This window comes from Lynx canadensis, chromosome B3 (genome assembly GCF_007474595.2).
Source record: "Lynx canadensis isolate LIC74 chromosome B3, mLynCan4.pri.v2, whole genome shotgun sequence".
Lineage (NCBI taxonomy): Eukaryota > Metazoa > Chordata > Mammalia > Carnivora > Felidae > Lynx > Lynx canadensis.
Genome location: NC_044308.2, coordinates 110,750,406 through 110,771,821, shown reverse-complemented (window position 1 = coordinate 110,771,821; position 21,416 = coordinate 110,750,406). Strand labels below are relative to the sequence as shown.

Sequence of the window (21,416 nt, the reverse complement as noted above, 5' to 3'; positions counted from 1 at the left end):
CTCCTTGGAAAAGAGCAGAGCCTTCCAGTTGATGGGCGTTGTGTGTTGAGGGGTGGGGGTCAGAGGTCAGGGTGATTCCTGTATTAAGCACCCCTTCCATGGCCTCCTGGGACCCCTTTATTTGCTGGGCTAGAATGGCTGGGCTAGAATCCTTACCATCATCCCATCTAACCGCCCTCTTCTGAGCTCACCTGGCCGACACGCCCTCATCCTGAAGGACCCAGCTTGAGTGCTTCCTCTGAGAAGTCTTTTGTGAGCACCTCCTCCCTGCATGAAACCTGTTGTTCTCCCTTGGGGACCCCCTGCACCCTGTGCCCCTGCGTGCCTTTCCCTGTGCCGAGCAATGTTCCCACATTAGCTCATTTACTCCTCACGACAACCCTTGGAGTAAACAGAAGAGATTATTATCCCCCCATTACAGATCAGGAAATTTAGGCTGGGAGAAACTTCTTTATAAAACATCTCTTGGAGGCCAGGACCATGCTTCAATCCCCTTCTACAGACTTCCTCTGATTCTACCTAATTCCAGCAGCATTTTTTTTTTTTTTTTTGCCATTAATTTGTTTCAAATCTCCTGTGACCCTCCTGAAGACAGATCATATCTGATTCATTTCTGTACCTCAAACATCCATCACAGTGTGTAGCACACAGTAGGTATTCAATGAATGGATGGATGGATCTTGAATTCAGGCTCTGCAAAATTTCTGCCCCGGCTCTCCCCAGATTACAACCTTGAAAAAAGGCCTCCAGCCTTGGGGCACCTGGGTGGCTCAGTCCATTAAGCGTCGGACTGTTCATGTCCACTCAGGTCGTGATCTCACGATTGGTGAGTTCAAGCCCCTGTGGAGCCCTGTACTGACAGCACTGAGCCTGCTTGGGATTCTCTCTCTCTCTCAAAATAAATAAATAAAACATTTTTTTTTTAAAGCTTCCAGCTTTGATCTCGTGACTTTTAAGCAATTAATTCAATAAACAAGTATTTATTTAGTGTCTACTACGTGGCAAGCAGGGAGGATAGAGCAGGAAACAAAACAGCAGAACCTCCTAGAGGTGCTCCTGTGTTCTCTTCTCATGGACAGAACCTTCGTCGGGACCTCCTCTCGGCAGCACCATCATGATGCCTCTGCTAGAAGACTGTGGTGAACAGTACAGACATGCCCTCTTGGAGTTCCAACCCTGATGAATAAATACACGGATAGCAACAAAAAACTACTCCCATACTCAAACCAAAATACCGCCAGCTCCCAGGCAGGTTAACGGTCCCGGGGCCCCTCTGTCAGGCACAGGCCTCCTGGTGTCCTCCTCTGGGTTCACTGTTCCCACTTCCTGGCCGCTGACCCAGGGGAAGAGCCTGGGCAGGTCCAGGACGCTGCCTTCTCGCCTGGGCTGCTGTCGGCATGGGGATCAGGGGGAGAAAGTGCTGCCAGGAGCGCGGGGTGGGGAAGCCAGGAGCTGAGGCGAGAGCTGGCTCTGGGTTGGTGGCAACTGGGACACTGGAGGTCACTTGCAGGGACATACTTCAGAGGCGCTGAGACTGACCAGGGGCCCAAGGTCACAGGGCTCACCACATACGTCTTTCCTGGTATCTTCCTTACAGGCACAGATTTTTGACTATGAAAACCCCTGTAGCTGTGGAAGGGATGGCAAGTATCATCTCTCACCGCAAAGAAAATCTCAGATTATGAAGGCTCCGTGCAGAGCCCAGAAGGTGAGTCAGACCAACCCTTGAGTCTTTCCTTCCAGTTGCCCCTCTATCCACCCTACAAGACAAACACGGCTGTGAAGCCATCGGACCTCCTTACACAATGCGACAGGGTCTTCAGCAGCCCTTTCTGGGTCTCCCGCACGTGCTCACCTTCCACCCAACTAACCCTGGGCACCATCGGTCTAACACCCTCTCCCACACACCCCTGCAGCTTCCGTAATCAGCTATTTTCACTTCAGTGACTCTATATACGTGCATTGGGTTACTTGGGGTGGACTTGGGGAGGCTGGAATTTAGAGGCTTCTTCACCTTCCAGGGTCCAGATCACCTCTTGATTTGGAGGTATAGGGCTGCAGCCTAAGAGGATTCTCTTATTCTATTAAACCAGTTGAAGGAGAAAGCCCGGAAGGAAATCAGAGTAAAGGAGGGGGTCACAGCATAGGTGCCTGGACGTACTGGGTTTGCCCTTACTTTTATGCAGTGTGGAGCCCCTTTACTTTCTTCCCTCCCTTTCCCCCTGAATAACGCTTCCTTGATTTTTAAGATTCAGTTTAAGGAGCCTCTTCTAAGTCACCTTCCCAGAACCCTCCAGTCCACGGTGACCTTAAGTTGCTGTGGATGTGTAGAGCTGTCACTGCACACGCAGCACATTCAATCACGTGTTGCCGCTGCGTCTTCTCCTGGGTTGAGAACTGGATCTGTTCAGTTTTGGCCACTGGGGTCTGCATGGAAAATACCCTTGAGTGCACGGTCTACAAGGCGAACTCCTTGGGGGCAGAGGGCGTGCCTCTACCTCTGGGAACCTCCCTCGCCCTCTGGCTCCCTGACAGGGTGCGTAAGGGCACACCTCCTTGCTGATCGATGACTGATTCAAGGTGAAAACTTGCTCCATCATCTGATTTCACTCTCGATAAGACAGGGAGGTAGCTGGCACTTTGGGAAGGTGCCCATACCTTGTCTGTTCTTTGGCTCATGTGCTGTTTCAGCAAAAACCAAGGCTGAAGAGAAATCCAGAGGAGTGGAAATTACAGGGAACACTGCTTTTCTCGGCGTGTGTTCCAAAGCGATGATAAAACATCCAAGTACACTTCCATTCCTAGCTCAGAAACCACAACAGACGGAAGCAAGTGTGGGTAGTAATTAGAGGCCAAGGTGAGGGAACAGAGTCATCCATCAGGCCCTGGAAAACCTCATCAAAGGAAATCAGCAGAGAGAATAAATGCTCCTTGGGTTTGTTTTGGAAGAAAGGACGGGGGGGTTATGTCCTGGCTCCTGCAAATACAAGAGACTTGGCACTGGCTCGGACCATCCAAAGATCAACCCAGTAATTATGTGTTGTGGGCAGGGCCAGCCTGGTTTCTCAGTGCCACAGCCACTTCCTGTGGTGGGTGGCAAGTCTACGAGGCACAGTGATGCCAAGCTTTCTCGGCTCTCTACTCTGTGGAGAAGTTAGAATAAGGCCAAAGAGCATGGTCTAGAAACACATAGGGAGCCACTGTGAAGGTCATTTGAGCAAGATGCACCAGGTTTCAACCAGAACGGCTAGCTCTTTATGAACAGAAGCTAAGCCACGGAACGTGTTCTGGTGGCGAAACCAGTCTGGGAGAAAATGGATCTCCTGGATGAAGAGGCGCTCGCAGGCAGGAAGAGAATGAGGAAGCACCTTCTCTGATCTGGGCCAGCGGACAGTGTGGCCAACTTCATAATCTTTCCCAGAACTGTACAGAAGCATCCAGGGATTTCTGACCCCGTGAGAAGTTTAGGATCAGGTTGCCACTCTCTCCCTTAGCCCTGGCGTTGGCACCCTCTCTTAAGGGAGATGGCTTCTTTCCCTTCACCCCACCAAATCAACTAAATCAAAATGACCTACTCTGGTGAAAGTTAGTACTTGGGTACCTTCACATACAGGAGCTTAGGGAGTGGGAGGTACCCAAGAGGAGGAAGTCGTGGTTCCCACAATTTTGGAGGGGAAATGGACTCAAAGGAGGGAAATGGCCATTGGGGATGACAGCTTTGGGAGTGTCTCTCCAAAAAGGAGTCCTTCCCAGGGTAATGCACCCCATGGAGTAACACTCCAGGGTGTCCATCCCTTATGCCCATGTGACTGGGTGCCCCAGGTCCGGGAATGAGGACCAGCCACAGAGCCCCTTTGAGGTTAGGGTCTCCAAAGGACCAACCGGAGGTCTCATTAGCTCCACCTCCGTGAAGATCGTGGAATAAAGCCTTGCCCATAGTGAGTGCCAATGATCTCGATAGGACATTTGTGCAAAATCCGCTTACCTCGTGTAAACCCTTTAAATTTTTAGGAGGTGCCCATACTGAGATGTGTTACTCAGCATTATAGGAGTTACTTCCTCACATGCTATGGTTGGCATGCAGTTCACCGACTTGGTAAAGATAGCTAGTAAGCTAGAGAACAACATGCCTGCTGTCTCTTGTTTAGTTCTCTACAGACATATGTCACCACAAAGTCTTTGAACTTTCTTTCCCAGCTGTATTGAGATATAACTGATTGAATATATTTAAAGATGCAAAAAATTAAGCAATTAATTCAAATAATAATTTCAACAATTATTTTTATGTATTTGTTAACTTTTATATTAAGATGTGTTCATGGGATAAAATCTAGAAAACCACAGAAAATTATTAAAACAATCTCTTCATCTTTTTTTTTAAATTTTAGAGAGAAAGAGAGCAGAGGAGAGGGGCAGAGGGAGAGAGAGAATCCCAAGCAGACTCCACACTCAGCACAGAGCCTACAGGGGACTTGATCCCATGCCCCTGGGATCATGACCCAGGCCGAAATCCAATGCTTAACCAACTGGGCCACCCAGTTAAATAATCTTTTTGGTTAAAATAATCTTTTAGGGGCACCTGGGTGGCTCAGTCAGTTAAATGTCCGACATCGGCTCAGGTCATGATCTCACTGTTCCCGAGTTTGAACCCTGCACTGGGCTCTGTGCTGACAGCTCAGAGCCTGGAGCCTGTTTCAGATTCTGTGTCTCCCTCTCTGTCTCTACCCCTCCCCCACTTGTGCTCTTTCTCAAAAATAAATAAACACTAAAAATTGTTTTAAATAATCTTTTAATCTCTTATAATTGCACAAATCAGAGTTAGCCACCACTACCTTGCTGTAAATATGCTTCCAGTATTCTCTCTGCCCTCCTTTCTACTTTTATCTTTATTGATTTATTTAAGTTTATCCATTTTGAGAGAGATAGAGAAAGTGTTGGTGCGAGCAGGGGAGGGGCAGAGAGAAACAGAATCCCAAGCAGGCTTCTTGCTGCCAGTGCAGAGCCTGACATGGGGCTCAATCCCATGAGATCTCATAATCTCGATCATGAGATCACGACCTCAGCCGAAATCAAGAGTTGGATTCTTAACCAACTGAGCCACCCAGGTGCTCCCCACCCCTTTTTATTTTAAAAGTTGAGATCCTATGATGTTATATCTGGTATACATCTGTGTGCACACGCACACACGCGCACACACACACACACACACACACACATCTTTTATTTAATCATATTGTAAATACTGGCAATGAATATTTCTTCATGCACTTCTAGAACCCCTACCACAATCAAGATACAAAATATTTCCATTACCCCAAAAAGTTCTCTGGGCCCTTTCCCAGTCAGTTCCCTCAATCCCCAGCTCCAGGAAACCACCCATCAGCTATCTGTCATCATAGATTTGTTTTTCTAGTGTTCGTATAAATGAAATCATACGGTATGTATTCTTTTGTGTTGCCTTCTTTCACTCAGCGTAGTGTTTTTGAAGTTCATCCACATTTTTGCAGGTCTAAGTATTCATTCCTCTTGATTAAGTAGCACTGTTTATTCCATTGTACGGATACGCCACAGTTTATCAACATTCACCTGTTGATAGATGTTTGGATTGTTTTCAGTTTGGGGCTACTATGAATAAAGCTTCTATGTACAGGTCTTCGTGTGGACATATGTCTTCATTTCTCTCGAGTAAATATCTAAGAGTAAAGTTGCTGGATCATAAGGTCTTATTTTAAATAATCATTTAAGGGGCGCCTGGGTGGCGCAGTCGGTTAAGCGTCCGACTTCAGCCAGGTCACGATCTCCCGGTCCGTGAGTTCGAGCCCCGCGTCGGGCTCTGGGCTGATGGCTCAGAGCCTGGAGCCTGTTTCCCATTCTGTGTCTCCCTCTCTCTCTGCCCCTCGCCCGTTCATGCTCTGTCTCTCTCTGTCCCAAAAATAAATAAACGTTGAAAAAAAAATTAAAAAAAAAAAAATAAATAATCATTTAAGTTTATATATTCAATTTATACATTTTAGGGGCGCCCGGGTGGCTCAGTCAGTTAGGCATCTGACTCTTGATTTGGGCTCAGGTCATGATCTCACAGCTTGTGGGATGGAGCCCCATGTCGGGCTCTGCTCTAACGACACGGAGCTGGCTTGGGATTCTTCCTCTCTCCCTCCCTCTCTGCCCCTCCCCTGCCTGCTTTCTCTCTCAAAATAAATGAATAAAACTTTACGTTAAAATGTATACATTTTAAAAAGTCAAAGTGTTCTTCAAAGTATTTGTACTGTTTTATAGTCCCACCAGTAAGATATGATCGTTCCACTCCCTCCACACGCTCATGAACACTTGTAGCCATTTGATTGTGTCATTACATATACTGGTTTTGGGTTTTGTTTTTGCCTTTTTTTACATAGACTGTTTTTTCTTTTAATTTCACATTCTATCATGAGTGTTACCCATGATATTAAAGATTCTTTATAAACGTCACTCTTTGTGGATGTATTGTATATCATTATATAGGGGAATTGTACTTCTGTTCAGTAATTCCCTATTGGTGAACATGTAGGTTGTTTGTAGTTTTCTCCATAAATAATGCTGTGAAAACATCTTTGTCAGAATAAGTGGTTACTTCCTTAGGACAAATTACTTAAGTAATTCTTTCTAATGGTAGTGAAAAAGAACAAAATCATCTGTAATTTTACCACTTTGAGATAGCCAAACCACACCTCCAAGTAAAGTCAATTTTTAAAAAATCTACCTTGGGGTGCCTGGGTGGCTCAGTCGGTTGAGCATCCGACTTCAGCTCAGGTCATGATCTCACAGCTTGTGAGTTCAAGCCCAGCGTCGGGCTCTGTGCTGACAGCTCGGAGCCTGGAGCCTGCTTCAGATTCTGTGTCTCCCTCTCTCTCTCTGCCCCTAACCCACTCACATTCTGTCTCTGTCTGTCTCAAAAATAAATAAACATTTAAAAATAAAAAAGGTATCTTCATTTGGAAAAATAAAAAGAATCAGAGCAGAGAAAAAAATGTATTTAGGACTCTTAATACCTACTATCAAGAGCTCATTTCTGGGCATTTTGGTGCCAGGAGGAGAGATTCTAGCATTTCAATCTGGCCAATGGGCAGCTTTGGATTCTTCCAATGGAAGGGGTCCAGACCTTGAAGATAATTCCCTACAGATCTCAGAGCAAACTGTAGAGATGCTATCTCTCAAAATGTCAAGTGGAGCCCTAACCCTCTCCAGAAGAAGCGGAATGTACAAAACTCAGAAGTGAAATAACAGGCTCTTTTTTTCAGGCACTCTCATCCTCCCCTGTCAAATATATATATACATATTCTACAAAGCATTCTCATAGAATCCTCCCATTTCTGGGCTTTGGAAAGAATGCATTGCTAGACACACCCTCTCTAGATCCAGGGAGGAACTTCCTAAAAGCTGGGTGGTGTGTGTTCAAAGAAAAGAGAGGCTCTGAGTTGGACTGTTAGGACAGGACTTGACAGGCAAATGTCTCAAAGCCCCAGGCAGGTAGGTGAGCACCTGAGGAAGACTCACAGGTAGAAACCATCACTCTCAAGATGGTAAGAAAGGAAGAGAAAAACAACTTTTTTTTTTTTCCATCCAGAGGTTATAGTTATAGGAGGGTACACTCAAGCAATTCCTAGGCAGACTGAAGAAGCAACACTTGGAAAATGTGTGCCAAAGTCGCCTTGGCACTTTCTATGCGCCACGCACTGGATTGAGTGCCTTATGTGCATTAGCTCTAATATTTAATATTCACAGTGACTCCATGAGGTTGTTAGCACTATTAACCCCAATTTTGTAGACAAGGAAATAGAGGCTCAGAGAGCTCATGTGTGACCTGAGCCTCTCTGACCAGATCCATATTATATGGATCCACATAGCCCAGTAATTCCCAGTCCTTTCCCCTTCTCCCACAGCAAGCAGCTCTCAGAAGAGTGCCCACGAATATTACCTCTGCTCTGTTCATTATATCCACATCTTCATCTACAGCTGGTCGCACTGCTGCTTTGGAAAGTATATACACCAGGATAGAAGAACAATGAATGATCCTCCTGGGGCACCCTGGTGAGGGAGACGGCCTGTGTAGAACAAAGGGCACTGGTCTGGGGATTAGAAGGGCTGAGTCCTAGCTTGAGATCTGCCATCAATAGCCTAACAACCATGGGTAAGTCATTTGACCTCTCTGGGTCTCTGTTGGTTCCTCTGTATGGGTACTGACACGCCCCCAGCATCCTTTCCCCCATTGATGATAAGGCTTCTGTCAGGGCTCCTTGTGGGCATTGAGACTGTGTACGTTAGTATGAAGCCTCTTAGAGCCCTCAGCTACTAGAGCAAACAGCCTGGATTCCATCTTCCAGCTCTGCCACTTACTGGCCTTAGTCTCTCCTCTGCAGAATGGACCTACTTCATGGGGTTGCGTAAGGTTCAAAGCGACAATGCCGGAGTAAGCAGTACCTATGTGTTATGATTACAGTTAGTGGCATGGAATCTACATATCCCCACACCTCAGTTGATTTTGCTTGTTGTCTAAGTCCCGTGCGTCAGTTCCTATGATGAAGAAATGAATTTCACACAGGCCTCTGGTTCTCTCCGGAAGGTTGCAAGAGGCAGGACACATGCTTGGTGCTGTTATTTAAAGGCATTTAAACCCAGAGTCACTAAGACAGCTGACTCCTTATTGAGGAGAAAGCCTCCTGCCTCTTGGTTCACTGCACAGTGATCTTATCATAGGCAAGATGCTCCCCCAGAAGGAAACAACACTAGTATGGTGTCTGGAGTCAAATTCCGTTGGGGATGTGTTCACCTGGGATCTGCAACCAGGGCAGAACCAGGAATACAGGAAGACGGGGAGCAGGAGGGGAGGGCCTTCTATAGACATTACCCATCTGCTTTTCATTCTAGGGACTGATGAGACTGCAGTGTCCTTGCTCCTGTATTTTAATAAAATTGTCCCAGTGGCACATCGCCTTAAAACCTGGAGGCACATCACACTAATTCAGACCAGGTGGACTTTGTAAAATGTCAGCACTTTAGACTATTTCATTCAACTCAAAATATTTTCTAATTTCCCTTGTGATCTCTTCTTTGACCCATCGGATATTTAAGTGTGTTGTTTCATTTCTAAATATTAAGGGATTTTCCAGATATCCCTTCTAGTTTATTGACTTCTAGTTTATGATTCCATTGTGGTTAGAAAGCATACTTTGATTTCAATTCTCTTAAATTTGCTAAGGTTTGTTTTATGGTCCAGATTTTTAGTGGGGCACACTTTGTGTGCACTTGAAAAGAATGGGTATTTACTGTCAGGTGGAATGTCCTATAAATGTCAGTTAGGTCAAGTTGGTTACTAGTGCTGTTCAAGTGTTCTCTAAACTTACTATTCTACCATCTGCTTTGTCTACTCACTCTATCTTCCTGAGGGAAAAGTGTTGAAATCTTCAACTATAATTATGAATTTCTCCATTTCTTCTTCCATTTCTATCATTTTTTTATCTCAGATATTTTGAAGCTCTGTTATTAGGTACATTTATATTTAGGATTGTTATGTCTTCTTGGTAAAATTATTCTTTTATCATTATATAATGGACTTCTTTATTGCCAGTAATACTCCTTGTATTTAAAGTCCACTCCAGCATTCTTGTGATTTACTGTTAGCATGATTTATCCTTCTCCATCTTTCTACTTTTAATTTATTTGTGTCTTTATATTTCAAGTGTGTTTCTTAGAGGCAGCATCTAGTTGGGTCTAGCCTTTTTTATTCAACCTGATAATCTCTCCCTTTTATTAGGGGTGGTTTAGGCTATTTACATTTAATGTAGTTATGGATATGTTGGATTTCAATCTACCTTCTTGCTAGTTGTTTTCCATTTGTCATATCTTTTCTTTGTTTCTTTTTACTCTTTCCCTGTCTTCTTTTGAATTCATTTAGTATTTTTTTATTATTCCATTTTACCTCCACTTAAATTTATTTATTTATTTATTCTCTTTTTTTTTTTTTTAAGTAAGCTCTACCCCCAACATGGGGCTCAAACTCACAACCCCAAGATCCAGAGTCACATGCTCCTCCAACTGAGCCAGCCAGGTGCTCCCTCCACTTAAAGTTTTTAAATTGAAAGTGTTGCCATAAATACTGAAACCTTGTAATGTACTGAGTCTTTTTTTTTTAAGTTTATTTATTTTTGAGAGAGACAGAGACAGTGCAGGTGGGGGAGGGGAGAGAGAGAGAGAGAGAGAGAGAGAGAGAGAGAGAGAGAGAGAGAGAGAGAGAGAGAGAGAATCCCAAGCAGACTCCACACTGTCAGTGCAGAGCCCAATGTGGGGCCTGAACCCATTAAGCCACAAGATCATGACCTGAGCTGAAACTGAGTCAGCTTAACCTACTGAGCCACTCAGGCACCCTGTACTGACTCTCTTAATGTATTGTTAACTAGAGGTCCTTTTTATTTTAACTGAAAGAGCATAGACTTTGGAGTCAAACAAACCTTCATCTGTAATGTGGCTCCACTAACTGGCTATGTGACTTTTGTCAACTATAGGACTCAACTTGCCCATTTGTAAGATTGAAATAATCATTACTAATTTTCAGAGTAACAATGAGAATCAAATGAAAAAAATAATTATGATAGCTAGCATAGGTCTAAAACATAACAAATGCTTAATTAATGTCATTTGCTTTAATTTTATTTGTTTTCTTCACACAGCTGTTTCTAAAAGAGGTTTGAATGCTACCAAGGAAGCAAATACCTGGCCTATTTCCTACCACTTCTGATGTCCTTCATGAGCCCAGAGCAGACATTGCTAATCAACCACAGCACTGTTTTATTATTTTATTTATTTATTTATTTTAATGTTTATTTATTTCTGAGACAGAGACAGAGCATAAGTGGGGGAGGGGCAGAGAGAGAGAGGGAGACAAAGAATTGGAAGCAGGCTCCAGGCTCTGAGCTGTCAGCACAGAGCCCAATGTGGGGCTCGAACTCACAAACCGTGAGATCATGACCCAAGCCAAAGTTGGTGGCTCAACCAACTGAGCCACCCAGGCACTCCAGCACTGTTTTAAATAAACTCAGACATAACATCATGCCAACCAAATGGAAAAGGGCCAAAATAGAAAACCTATCTACCACCAAAGGCTAACATATCAACCCTACTTAAAGTTGTTTTTAATACATTTATTATTGTAAGTGGGTTAAATCTCCCTTTCCTCTAGCAACTTTTTATGTTGCTTGCTTAATCAAATCCTTCACTAAAGGTGTTGCAAGGGAAAACTTCAGTTTGTTCAGATCCAGTGATCCCAAATGCTGAATCAATGAGGTTTGTATTTGGCATCTGTGAAACCAGATACCAAAGAAGAGAACAGGGTGAAAGCAGAGACATTGGCCAGACATCAGGAGCAGGATCGCAAGGCCGGCTCATCGCCTCTTAGTTTAGAGTCTGACACAAGCATGTGATGAGGGCCTGGCGTCTCATGACGGGCACCAACTATTCCTCCTGGGGCCTCGGGTGTCACTCAGCAATGGATGGACAAAGGACGATCTGTCATTTGTCATTTGATTTGAAAAAGGCCTTGACCTTGTACCATAGCAAAGCACTGAACCCTCCTTGTCCAGCTGCCTCTCTCCTGCCCAGCCCTGAAAATAAAGACTTCCTGTTAATGATGCTGGGGCCATTGGCCATGTCCAGAGACAAGCTGGTGCTCAGGAACATGTATGCAGCTTTGTCTCCTCAGGATCCTGAGCCTGCTGGGTGGGGACTGACTTGGTCAGTGGCACCACGGCTGCCCTCCTTGTAACCCCAAGAAGGACTGATTTATAACAGAACTGCCTTCTTATTATTTAGGAAAACATCAGTGAGAAAACAACCCCAATGTCTGAAGGGAGATTAAAAGAGGTCCCCTAACCTACTCTAAGCCCGGATCTGCAAGGACATCTGTGTTCTCCACCACCACCCACCTTGCTCTCTTTTTTTTTATATTTATTTATTTATTTATTTATTTATTTATTATTTTGAGAGAAATAGAGAGTGCAAGTGGGGGAGGGACACAGAGAGGAGGAGAGAAAGAATCCCAAGTAGACTCTGCACTGTCAGTGAAGAGCCCAACGCAGGGCTTGAACTCATGAACCATAAGATCATGACCTGAGCCAAAGTCAGATGCTTAATCAACTGAGACACCCGGGGGCCCCTACTATTTCTCCTTATTGTTCTTATTATGGAAAGTTTCACAAAAACATCCAGGGCGTGGGTGGGGTTTCTTAAATTTCCCCACATTACCATAGAGTGTTCTATACTTGCACCAATTTGAAACATAGAAATAAACTGAATGAGTGCTTTCTTCTAACATACTTCTGTGATTTGGGCAGATATTACCAGAATCCTTAGAAACAGAGTTGGAGGAGGGGCACCCAGGTGGCTCAGTCCGTTGAACTTTCGACTTTGGCTCAGGTCGTGATCTCATGGTCTGTGAGCTTGAGCCCCGCATCGGGCTCTGTGCTGACAGCTCAGAGCCTGGAGCCTGCTTCCGATTCTGTGTCTCCTTCTCTCTCTCTCTCTCTCTCTCTCTCTCTCGGCCCCTCCTCCATTCACACTCTATCTCTCTCACACACACACACAAAAATAAACTTAAAAAAAAAAGAAACAGAGTTGGAGGAAAAAGTTCCTTCTACCCCATTTATCACAGATAAAATGTCTTACTCTGGCATTTACTATTTACTGTTTTGAAAATGATTTGGTCCAAATGTGTAAGAATGGTTAAAAATAGATGATAGATAGATAGATGATAGACAGATAAACACACACACACACACACACACACACACACACACACACACATACGATTCTCACTCTGAGTTTTCAGTGGAGGAGGTGCAGCTTAAACCCTTAGCCTCAGAGTTCTTGTTGCCCCTAATACTGCTTCATGTTCATGATCATTTGGAAATGTCATAGCTCTATGCCAACATTACTTAGGCAAAATAAAAACAGTAACAATATCAAAAAACCACTCAAATGTCAATGGAACATCTACTTTAAGCTGGCTGCTTTCATATGCACTGTCTCATCTCATCCTTATCAGGGTCCTCTGAGCTGAACATATTAAGCCCTTGTCCAGAAAAACTTGAGTACCAATGAACAGCCTACCCAGAATAGACAGTTACATGACAGAGCTGGGATTTTTTTTTTTAAGATTTTATTTTTAAGTAATCTCTACACCCAATATGGGGCTCAAACTCACAACCCTAAGATCAATAACTGCGTGTTCTTCTGACTGAGCCAACCTGATGTCCCCAGAGCTGGGATTTGAACCCAAGCCTAGAACCTGACTCTAAATCCAATGTTTATTCAACTCTTCCTTATATATAAAGAGGGGCATTACTTCCCTGAGACCACAATGTTGAAATGTGGACTTTTTTTCTCTATTCAGGATATGGAGTCCCTACAAGTTACATGAATTTCTTCCCAACACAGAGGGCAGGAGAGGAACTGGGAGAGGCCACCCCGTCCATTCCCACGATTGGCCACTGATGGACCCCGAGGCAGGGTAGGGTGCCAGCAGAGCCAGGAAGTGTCGCTCAGTGCTATCAGCCCCTGGAGCAACAGCTCCTGTCCCCTCACCATGCCTCCTCTTCCTCATGCCACCATGTTCCTCACTCTGCGTGCCAAGTGTGGTTCCTGGACCTGACAGAAGCTGTCACTCCTAGATCTCCTCTCAGCTTCACCTCAAGAAATGCTCTCACCTCCCCACTTTCTTCGAAGTTCAGTTCAAGGTCTGGGTTTCTGTGAGCCTTTGGTGATTCCCAGGCAAAAGTCATCAGTCAGCCTCTATGCTTCTACATAGCAGTTGGCACCTGAAATGTGCCATCTTTCACCCTTTTCTTGGTAGACTATGCAGTCTCTAAAGGCAGGAGACAAGCATTACTAGTCTAAGGGCCTAACACAGGTCTTCAATAATGGTTACTTAAACTGAATGGAATTTAATTAAATTGAATTAAACTGGTTCATTGAGACAAAATTCAGGGAGGAACATATTTTATGATTTGTTATGAGGACTATTTGCTAATGTTTCTGCAATATCAAAAGATTAAGGAGCAAATGTTCTCACGAACATATTCAGGCTTGTAATCCTGACTGAATATGTGATTGACTATGTATATTGTGTGCAAGGCAGACACCGCTGGGTACATAAGGTTAATAATTTTGTGAGATAAGAATGTGATAGAATGAGGCAATTTTGAAATTATGACTAAACCATGTGTCCTTCACAGAGTTGACTCGAATTAGCACTACAGATTTAACCATTAGTTTGAGATAGTCTTTCAAATGCCTAGGAAGAGACTCAAGAATCACTTCCAGGAGCCTGTTCTAGAAGTTTTCCTATCCATAGTCATCAGCCAATAACCACACACTTCTTGGGGCTTTGCATAATCATCTCATGCCATCCTTCCCATGATGTTATAAGGCTGACGCTCTTGGCTTCCCCACTACTCACATGGAAAAGTGAGGTAGCTTGAGGGAAAGTAAGGCCTGCCCAAGGCCTCACAGGGAGTAAGTGGTGGAACGGGATGTGAACCCGGGCAGTCTGGCTCCAGAGTCCATGCTCTGTGCTCTCCAGCTACGACACACTGGCCCACTAATCTACTTCAAGCAAACTCATCCTTAGACCTAGCTTAATCTGAATTATTAATATTTACCTCTTGATTTCCAGGTGTGCCCTCTGTGGAAGAGAGAAAAAGATATTCAACACTCTCTTTATAATCACACCATGAATATTAGAAGATAGTTTTTAGGCCGTTTTTGAGTTCTCTTTCTGATATGTTTACTAATTCCATTTAGCTTAAAATGTCTCTTAGAGGGGCGCCTGGGTGGTTCAGTCGGTTGAGCGTCCGACTTCAGCTCAGGTCACGATCTCGCGGTCCGTGAGTTCGAGCCCCGCGTCGGGCTCTGGGCTGATGGCTCAGAGCCTGGAGCCTGCTTCCGATTCTGTGTCTCCCTCTCTCTCTGCCCCTCCCCCGTTCATACTTTGTCTCTGTCTCAAAAATAAATAAATGTTAAAAAAAAAAATTAAAAAAAAAATGTCTCTTAGAGATTCTCCACCCCACCCCTGGTCATCTCAGCCACCCACAGTTCTCAGGGCCCACTGAATTGTTTTTAGATAGTCTTCCCAAATTATGAAGGCCCTAACTGGATAGACGTGTTCTCTAGCTAAGGCCCTACGAAGGCCATATGTGGGAAAGTATTCAGAAATTGTGCTTATCTTCTCCACATTAACATTCCAGCATTATGTTCTTTTGTTTTCCCAACATTTTCCCTATTGCTGACTAATTTTGGAGTTGTGACCCAGCTGTTAACTTTGAAACTTTGTAACATTGTATTTTTTTACTATAGTGCTTGTGAGCCATTTCTCATCTTGTATTTATGGTGCGAATCTTTTTTTTTTTTTTTGTCAAGGCCAATCTAAAGGGTCATATTGAGTTTAGTTCTCAGTGTTGGGATGTTGCCAGCTCCACCTAATTTGGTATCATCCACCAAAAGCAAGATATTTATTCTCAACTCCATCATGTGGGTCACTGAAGAAAGTATTTATATAAACCTCTTTTCCCATAAATATACTTTCCTGGTTTCCAGATAGTCTGGGAGTGGTGAACTGAGTTCACATTTTAATCTTTGCCAAGAACTGCAGTTGATTATCTAAGCATTATGCCGACTTATGAAGAAACAATCAAAATTCATTTCCAAATCTGAAGAAATACTGATGTTTGGCCACTGCTCAGTTCCTGGAGGACAATCAAAGTTGAATTTATTCTAAATACAGGAGGGACAGCAGTGTTCTTTGGAAGAAGCAAAAGCTTGGCCTCGATATCTGGAACTTACTGAGAGGTCTCTGCCCCTCATCTTGCTTCCAGAATGGCATTCCTTTTAGTTATTGCTAACCAGAGAAAATTTACAGTCTGGTAGCAAGCCAGGGCAATGATGAACTGAAGTATTGGAAGCCTTTAAACACAGGTTTTTATATTGTTTATTTTATATCTTGTGCCCCAGAGAGGAGAAGGTAGACCTTCTTTTAAAAAATGAAGCTTCATGGCTTTTTCTGGGCTTTCCATATTTGTAGGGTGAACTGATGCATTGCTTCTGCCAAAAAAATCCCAGACCTGGCCGATAATCAGAACCACCTGGAAAGTTTGGAAAATTCACAGAGTCAACCCTTTCCTAGCCTTCCTGAATCTTCATCTTGAAGTTGGTGTTAAGAAATGGGGGCAGGGCATCCCTATTTTTTGAAACCTCCCCAAACTGATTAAATCATTTATGGTTAAATCCATGGAATGGATTGCCAAAGAGCCATTTGAAAAGGCTACAAGTGCTGATATGGAAAGATCTCACATTAGCCATACAGAATGTGTAGTAGTATGTGTGTGTAGTAGGATTCACCCCATTGGGATGAATTTGTCATGAATATACACCTTCCACATACTTACATACATCCACCTATATGTGTATACTGCATACATTCAGGTGCTTCACCAGAAGCACCTGTCAATCAGGAAGAATGCCACCAGAGCACCTCTGCCTGGTGTAACCCCTTGAGATGACAGATCATAGGGGACAGGGAATGAAGGGAGGGACCAGGGAGTTTGGGGTCCCATGGGGGTAGAGCCAGTGTCTATTTACCAACTGACATGGAAGTATTTCAACATTTTATACCACGTAAGGCTTCATCCTGCATTTACACACACAAAAAAAACCACAAAAAACAAAAAACAATTCTGGAAGTTTTCCTAAGAATCTGAGACCAGTGGCCTATCTCTCCATCAACACTGTCTGGTTGATTTAAGTAGACAGATAATTTACTGGGAATATACTGGGTAGAATTATCAGGAAAGCTTAGAAAACAGACAAGAATAAAGGGAGGGCAGACGATTAGTCACAACCACAGGCAAGGCCACATTCCTGCACCCAATGCTGACGCCACCCCCTCATCACTGGAGGCTGCTGCTGTCACCACTGCTACTTGCAAACTTTAGAATAGCACTTGGTGCATCATGTCATGACTATCTAAACATTTATCTGCCTCTCCCACTGGACGGTGAGCTCCTTGAACTTAGGAAGAACATCTTAATTCCTCAGTTTCCAGCCCCCACCTGAACCGGGCACCCAGTGAGCAGAGCGTTGAGTGAAATAAATGAGCAAATAAAATTTGGCTTCTAGATATTATGCTAGTACAGCAGAGTGAGGGCCATATCTAGCTGTATGTGTCACTTTATTATTTATTTACCTATTATTTATTAAGTAGGCTTCGCACCCAGTGCAGAGTGCAACACAGGGCTTGAACTCATGACCCCAAGATCAAGACCGGAACTGAGATCAAGAGTCAGACCCATAACTGACTGAGCCACCCAGGCACCCCTGTATGCGTCACTTTAGACCGTTCTAGAAAATGAACTGGTGCACGTGCTTTCCCATCCTTCATTCCTCCATCAGTGGTCTATCAGACGTGGCTTCAACAAAAATATTGGGTTGGGTTTCATGGTGGATTCATTCTGTCTCTTTCTTTGAATCCAGCATTCTTTTCAGCAGAGATGGTATAAACCGTGGTTCCATGAAGTGATTATCTTAATTTCAAATCTTACACCCAGCCTGAAGTGGGGCTAGGGGGTCAACTGTGCTTCCATCTCCTTTAGAACTTTTGTTTTGATTGCCTACATACATGAAAGAATGCCCAACCACATCTCTGAGCCTGTTCTACACAAGCCACTTGAAACCAACATGGTTGCTAGAGTCCAGAATCCTGGAGAGAAGAATAAAAATAAACCGTATCTTAAGAACTGCAGCAGCTTTCATATAAAAGCCAGTTGAGACCAGGCTCCACTTGACCCACAAACATGCTACGTAACTCTTCCAACTTTCATCTGCTTTTTTCCAGCCCATGAGAGGAGTCCGAGACTGGGAAGCTGTGAAGATAGAGGGTAATAGCATGCTAATAGCAATCACAAAGAAGAAAGTAGATGGCCTTTGTTTATTGATGATTATATACTATTCATTCACAGAAAAAGACCTAATACAATTCACTAGAAAAGATAGAAGCTCAGAAAAGTGAAAACTCACATTCACACCAAAATCTGTACATGAATGTTTGTAGCAGCCTTATTGGTGATAGTCTCCAAACTGGAAATGACCCAGATGCCCTTCAAAGGATGAATTAAATAAACTGTGTTACATCCACGTCACAGAGTACTACTCATCCACAAAGGAGCAAATCACTGACACATGCAACAACTTGAATGAATTTCCAGAAAACTATGTTGAGTGAAAATACAACCCCAGGGCACAAAATAAATTCTACAGGTGGGGCGTCTGGGTGGCTTCGTCGGCTGAGCATCCGACTTCGGCTCAGGTCATGATCTCATAGTTTGTGAGATCGGGCCCCACATTGGGCTCTGTGCTGAAAGCTCAGAGCCTGGAGCCCGCTTCGGATTCTGTGTCTCCCTCTCTCTCTGCCCCTCCCCCACATGCGCTCTGTCTGTCTCTGCCTCTCAAAAATGAAGAAAACTAATAAAAAAATTTTTTTTAATAAAAAAATAAAAAGATCTACAGAGGTGAAGCCAGCTCAGGGCTCAGGTGCTATTCCTTTTTTTTAATTTTTTTTTTTAACATTTATTTATTTTTGAGACAGAGAGAGACAGAGCATGAACGGGGGAGGGTCAGAGAGAGGCAGACACAGAATCCAAAACAGGCTCCAGGCTCTGAGCTGTCAGCACAGAGCCCGACGCGGGGCTCGAACTCACGGACCGCGAGATCATGACCTGAGCTGAAGTCGGCCGCTTAACCGACTGAGCCACCCAGGCGCCCCCTCAGGTGCTATTCCTTTTAATGCTTGAGGACTCATGACTTGGTTAAGGGATCCTATGGGAAAAAAATGATGCAACTTCCATGGCCAGTCTTATACCTAAATGGCGTAGATGATCACCCAAAAAGTGTGGCTTCAGGGAAACCAACAAGACACTCTTCACAGCCCAGCTATGTCTTTCCAGTGTGGTGTCTGAAAGTCCATCATTAGCTATATGCACTCCTCTGGGCTGAGAATTTTTGGTCTCTGGTTTCCTCTACTGACAATTCAGAGAGCGGGCCTTGCTCAAGTGGTACACACACAAGGGGCCTCTGAGCGTCAAAGAGACTTGGAGAAAGAATGTCACACCTTCTGCTTTCCCTGCTGTGATGACAGATGTCTCTTTTCTCTAAGGGCAACCCCCAACCTATGCTTCCCAACCTTCGGTTCTCACCTCCTACAAGTATCCCCTCTCTCTCTCCTGAATCATCAGTTTGCCCTGTGTCAGCACAGACTCATTCTCTAACCTCGGATCTCTAAAAGCCAAAGATCCAAACAACCCAACACTAAAGCTTCACCTCCTTGACAGCACATCTTCCCCTAGCTCCTGTGCCATTTCTTCCTTTTCCTTCACGGCAAACTCTGCACTGGCCAGAGGCTTGGTCTCCACTTTCTCGCCAGCCTTTCACTACTCAGCCCTCATCAAGGGGGCGCCACACTTGGAGCCCACACAGTCGACCTCTATGTTCCCAACCCTGGCAGTCACCTCTGTTATTATCGTACCAGTTCGTCCTGCAGCATTTCTGCCCAGCTGCCACCCCTACTTCATGGCAGGCTCTTTTCTCTTGTCTACCATGACTTCTCTCCGTCATGTGTTTCTTCGCACCTCACTGGCTTGTGGCACATTCTGAAGGCGGGGTGAGCTGCTGGAGCACGTAAGGGATTTGCTGCGTTTTGTTTGCTCCTCCTCTGCCCCCTTACACGTAGAGTGTCCTTTGTCTTCTCTATCTTCACTCTCCTTAGGTAATCTTAACCAATCCGAGAGCCATTGACTCCCAAACCTGTATTTCCACCTCAGGTCTCTCCCCAGAACTCCAGATCTCTCTATCCAAACGCCAACTCAACTCCACAGGGATGACTGATTGACGTCTCAAAGTTAACAGTCCAAAAATAGAAGTGAAGATTTCTCCCTCAACCTGTTTTTCATCCATTCTGCCCTATGGAAATACCAAACACCCAATTGCTCAGGCCAAAAACTTTAGAGACTTCCTTGCTCTCTTTCTTCTCTTCCCCAACAGCCAATCCATCAGCAAATCCTGCCAACTCTACCTTATCCAGAATCCATCCCTGGTCCAGCTTACCACCTTCCCTCTCCTGGGCCACCTCTATAATCTCTAATTGACCTCCAGCCTCTTTTCTCCATCCATCCAACCCTAACCTCAGCCCATCTTCTACACAGGAGCCAGAATAATCTTTTCAAATATAAATGGGATCATGTCACTCCTTTGCCTACAACCCTCCACCGGATTCCCATCCAATTAGACAAAATCCCTACAACCTACAAAGCTCAAACCATCTAGTCAGTCCCTGCTGACTCCCTCTCGTTCCACCCTCTGCCCAGAGAAGTTCCAGCCATGTGGAGAAGCACAGACCATGTCTACCTCGTAATGGGAGTAATATTCTCAGAACCTGGCCCAGCAGGTGCACAGTAATTATTTGTGGATTCACAAACGATTTCATAAGACAAACATAATTCTAGACTGGTAACAACAGCTCTGTATCTCAGGGTCCTGGCTTGAAAAGCCAGCAACTATAACTACCACTCTTCCTGGTTTGCTGCAAGAACTAATGGGGGAAAAAAATTCTAGCTCTAAAAAATCCACTCAATTGTTCTTTAATGGGTACATGTTCCAGTGTGAGTCCTGCGATGGCAGATAGGGCTCCTCCTCACTTTCTTCTTTGTGTGCAATGACACAAGGCTCTCGAGTCGTCAAGCAAATGCTCCATTTGTGCCTTTTACATCTGCTTCAGTGTGTGATTATCATGGCATGATAAGGGATGTGGGTGAAGGGAACAGGGTGCATGTGGAGGAGATAATTATTTCCAAGTGAAGCAACAGTGTCTGGGTAGAAAACAGCAGATTTATCCAGGCGGTGGGCTCAGAGAAGCCACACAAAAGAACACAGTCCCTGAAGCAGGAAGTGTGCTATCAGCCGGATCCGCGGGAGGCCTGACCGCGCTGCGGGCACGGTCTGAAGCGGATTCCAGTTTTCTGCACGTGATGGAAGTACTGCATTTTGCTAGTGTGTTCTTTTTCTCGAGGGCACGTTTTGTTCAGTTGACAGTCTCAGGCATGCTTTAGTCGCAGCTTGTGGCAAAGGGAAAGGATCGGGGAAGAGGGTGTCACACTCCCCAGTCAACCTGCAATCACATCCGGTAGTTCAGGAGAATTAATACCTACTCATTTATTCTCATCTCCCTTTCCATCGCCAGCCTTTCTTCTTTTTTCCATCTGTAAATATTTAAGTTTATGCCTCTAAAAAGCGGGGTGGTGGAGGGCTTACAAAACCACAGCAACATTGTTATGTCTGACAGATTC

General features: G+C 44.4%; 1 protein-coding gene across 3 annotated transcripts in view; it reads right to left on the bottom strand.

Annotated features, from left to right (window-relative positions):
* Positions 1–5,106: 5,106 nt before the first annotated feature.
* Positions 5,107–21,416, bottom strand: part of PPP1R36 (protein phosphatase 1 regulatory subunit 36) — a 60,547-nt gene continuing 44,237 nt past the window's right edge. Inside the window, exon 12 of one of the 3 annotated variants that reach the window (XM_030319305.1) lies at positions 5,107–5,586. Coding sequence is in view for 2 of the 3 variants with exons in the window: in XM_032593376.1 (XP_032449267.1) it covers positions 21,221–21,238 (18 nt within the window). In the remaining variant the exon portion in view is untranslated. Of the gene's footprint in view, positions 5,587–18,807; positions 21,239–21,416 lie in introns of those variants that run through there. The other 2 variants (XM_032593376.1, XM_030319300.2) reach the window with 2 other exon arrangements.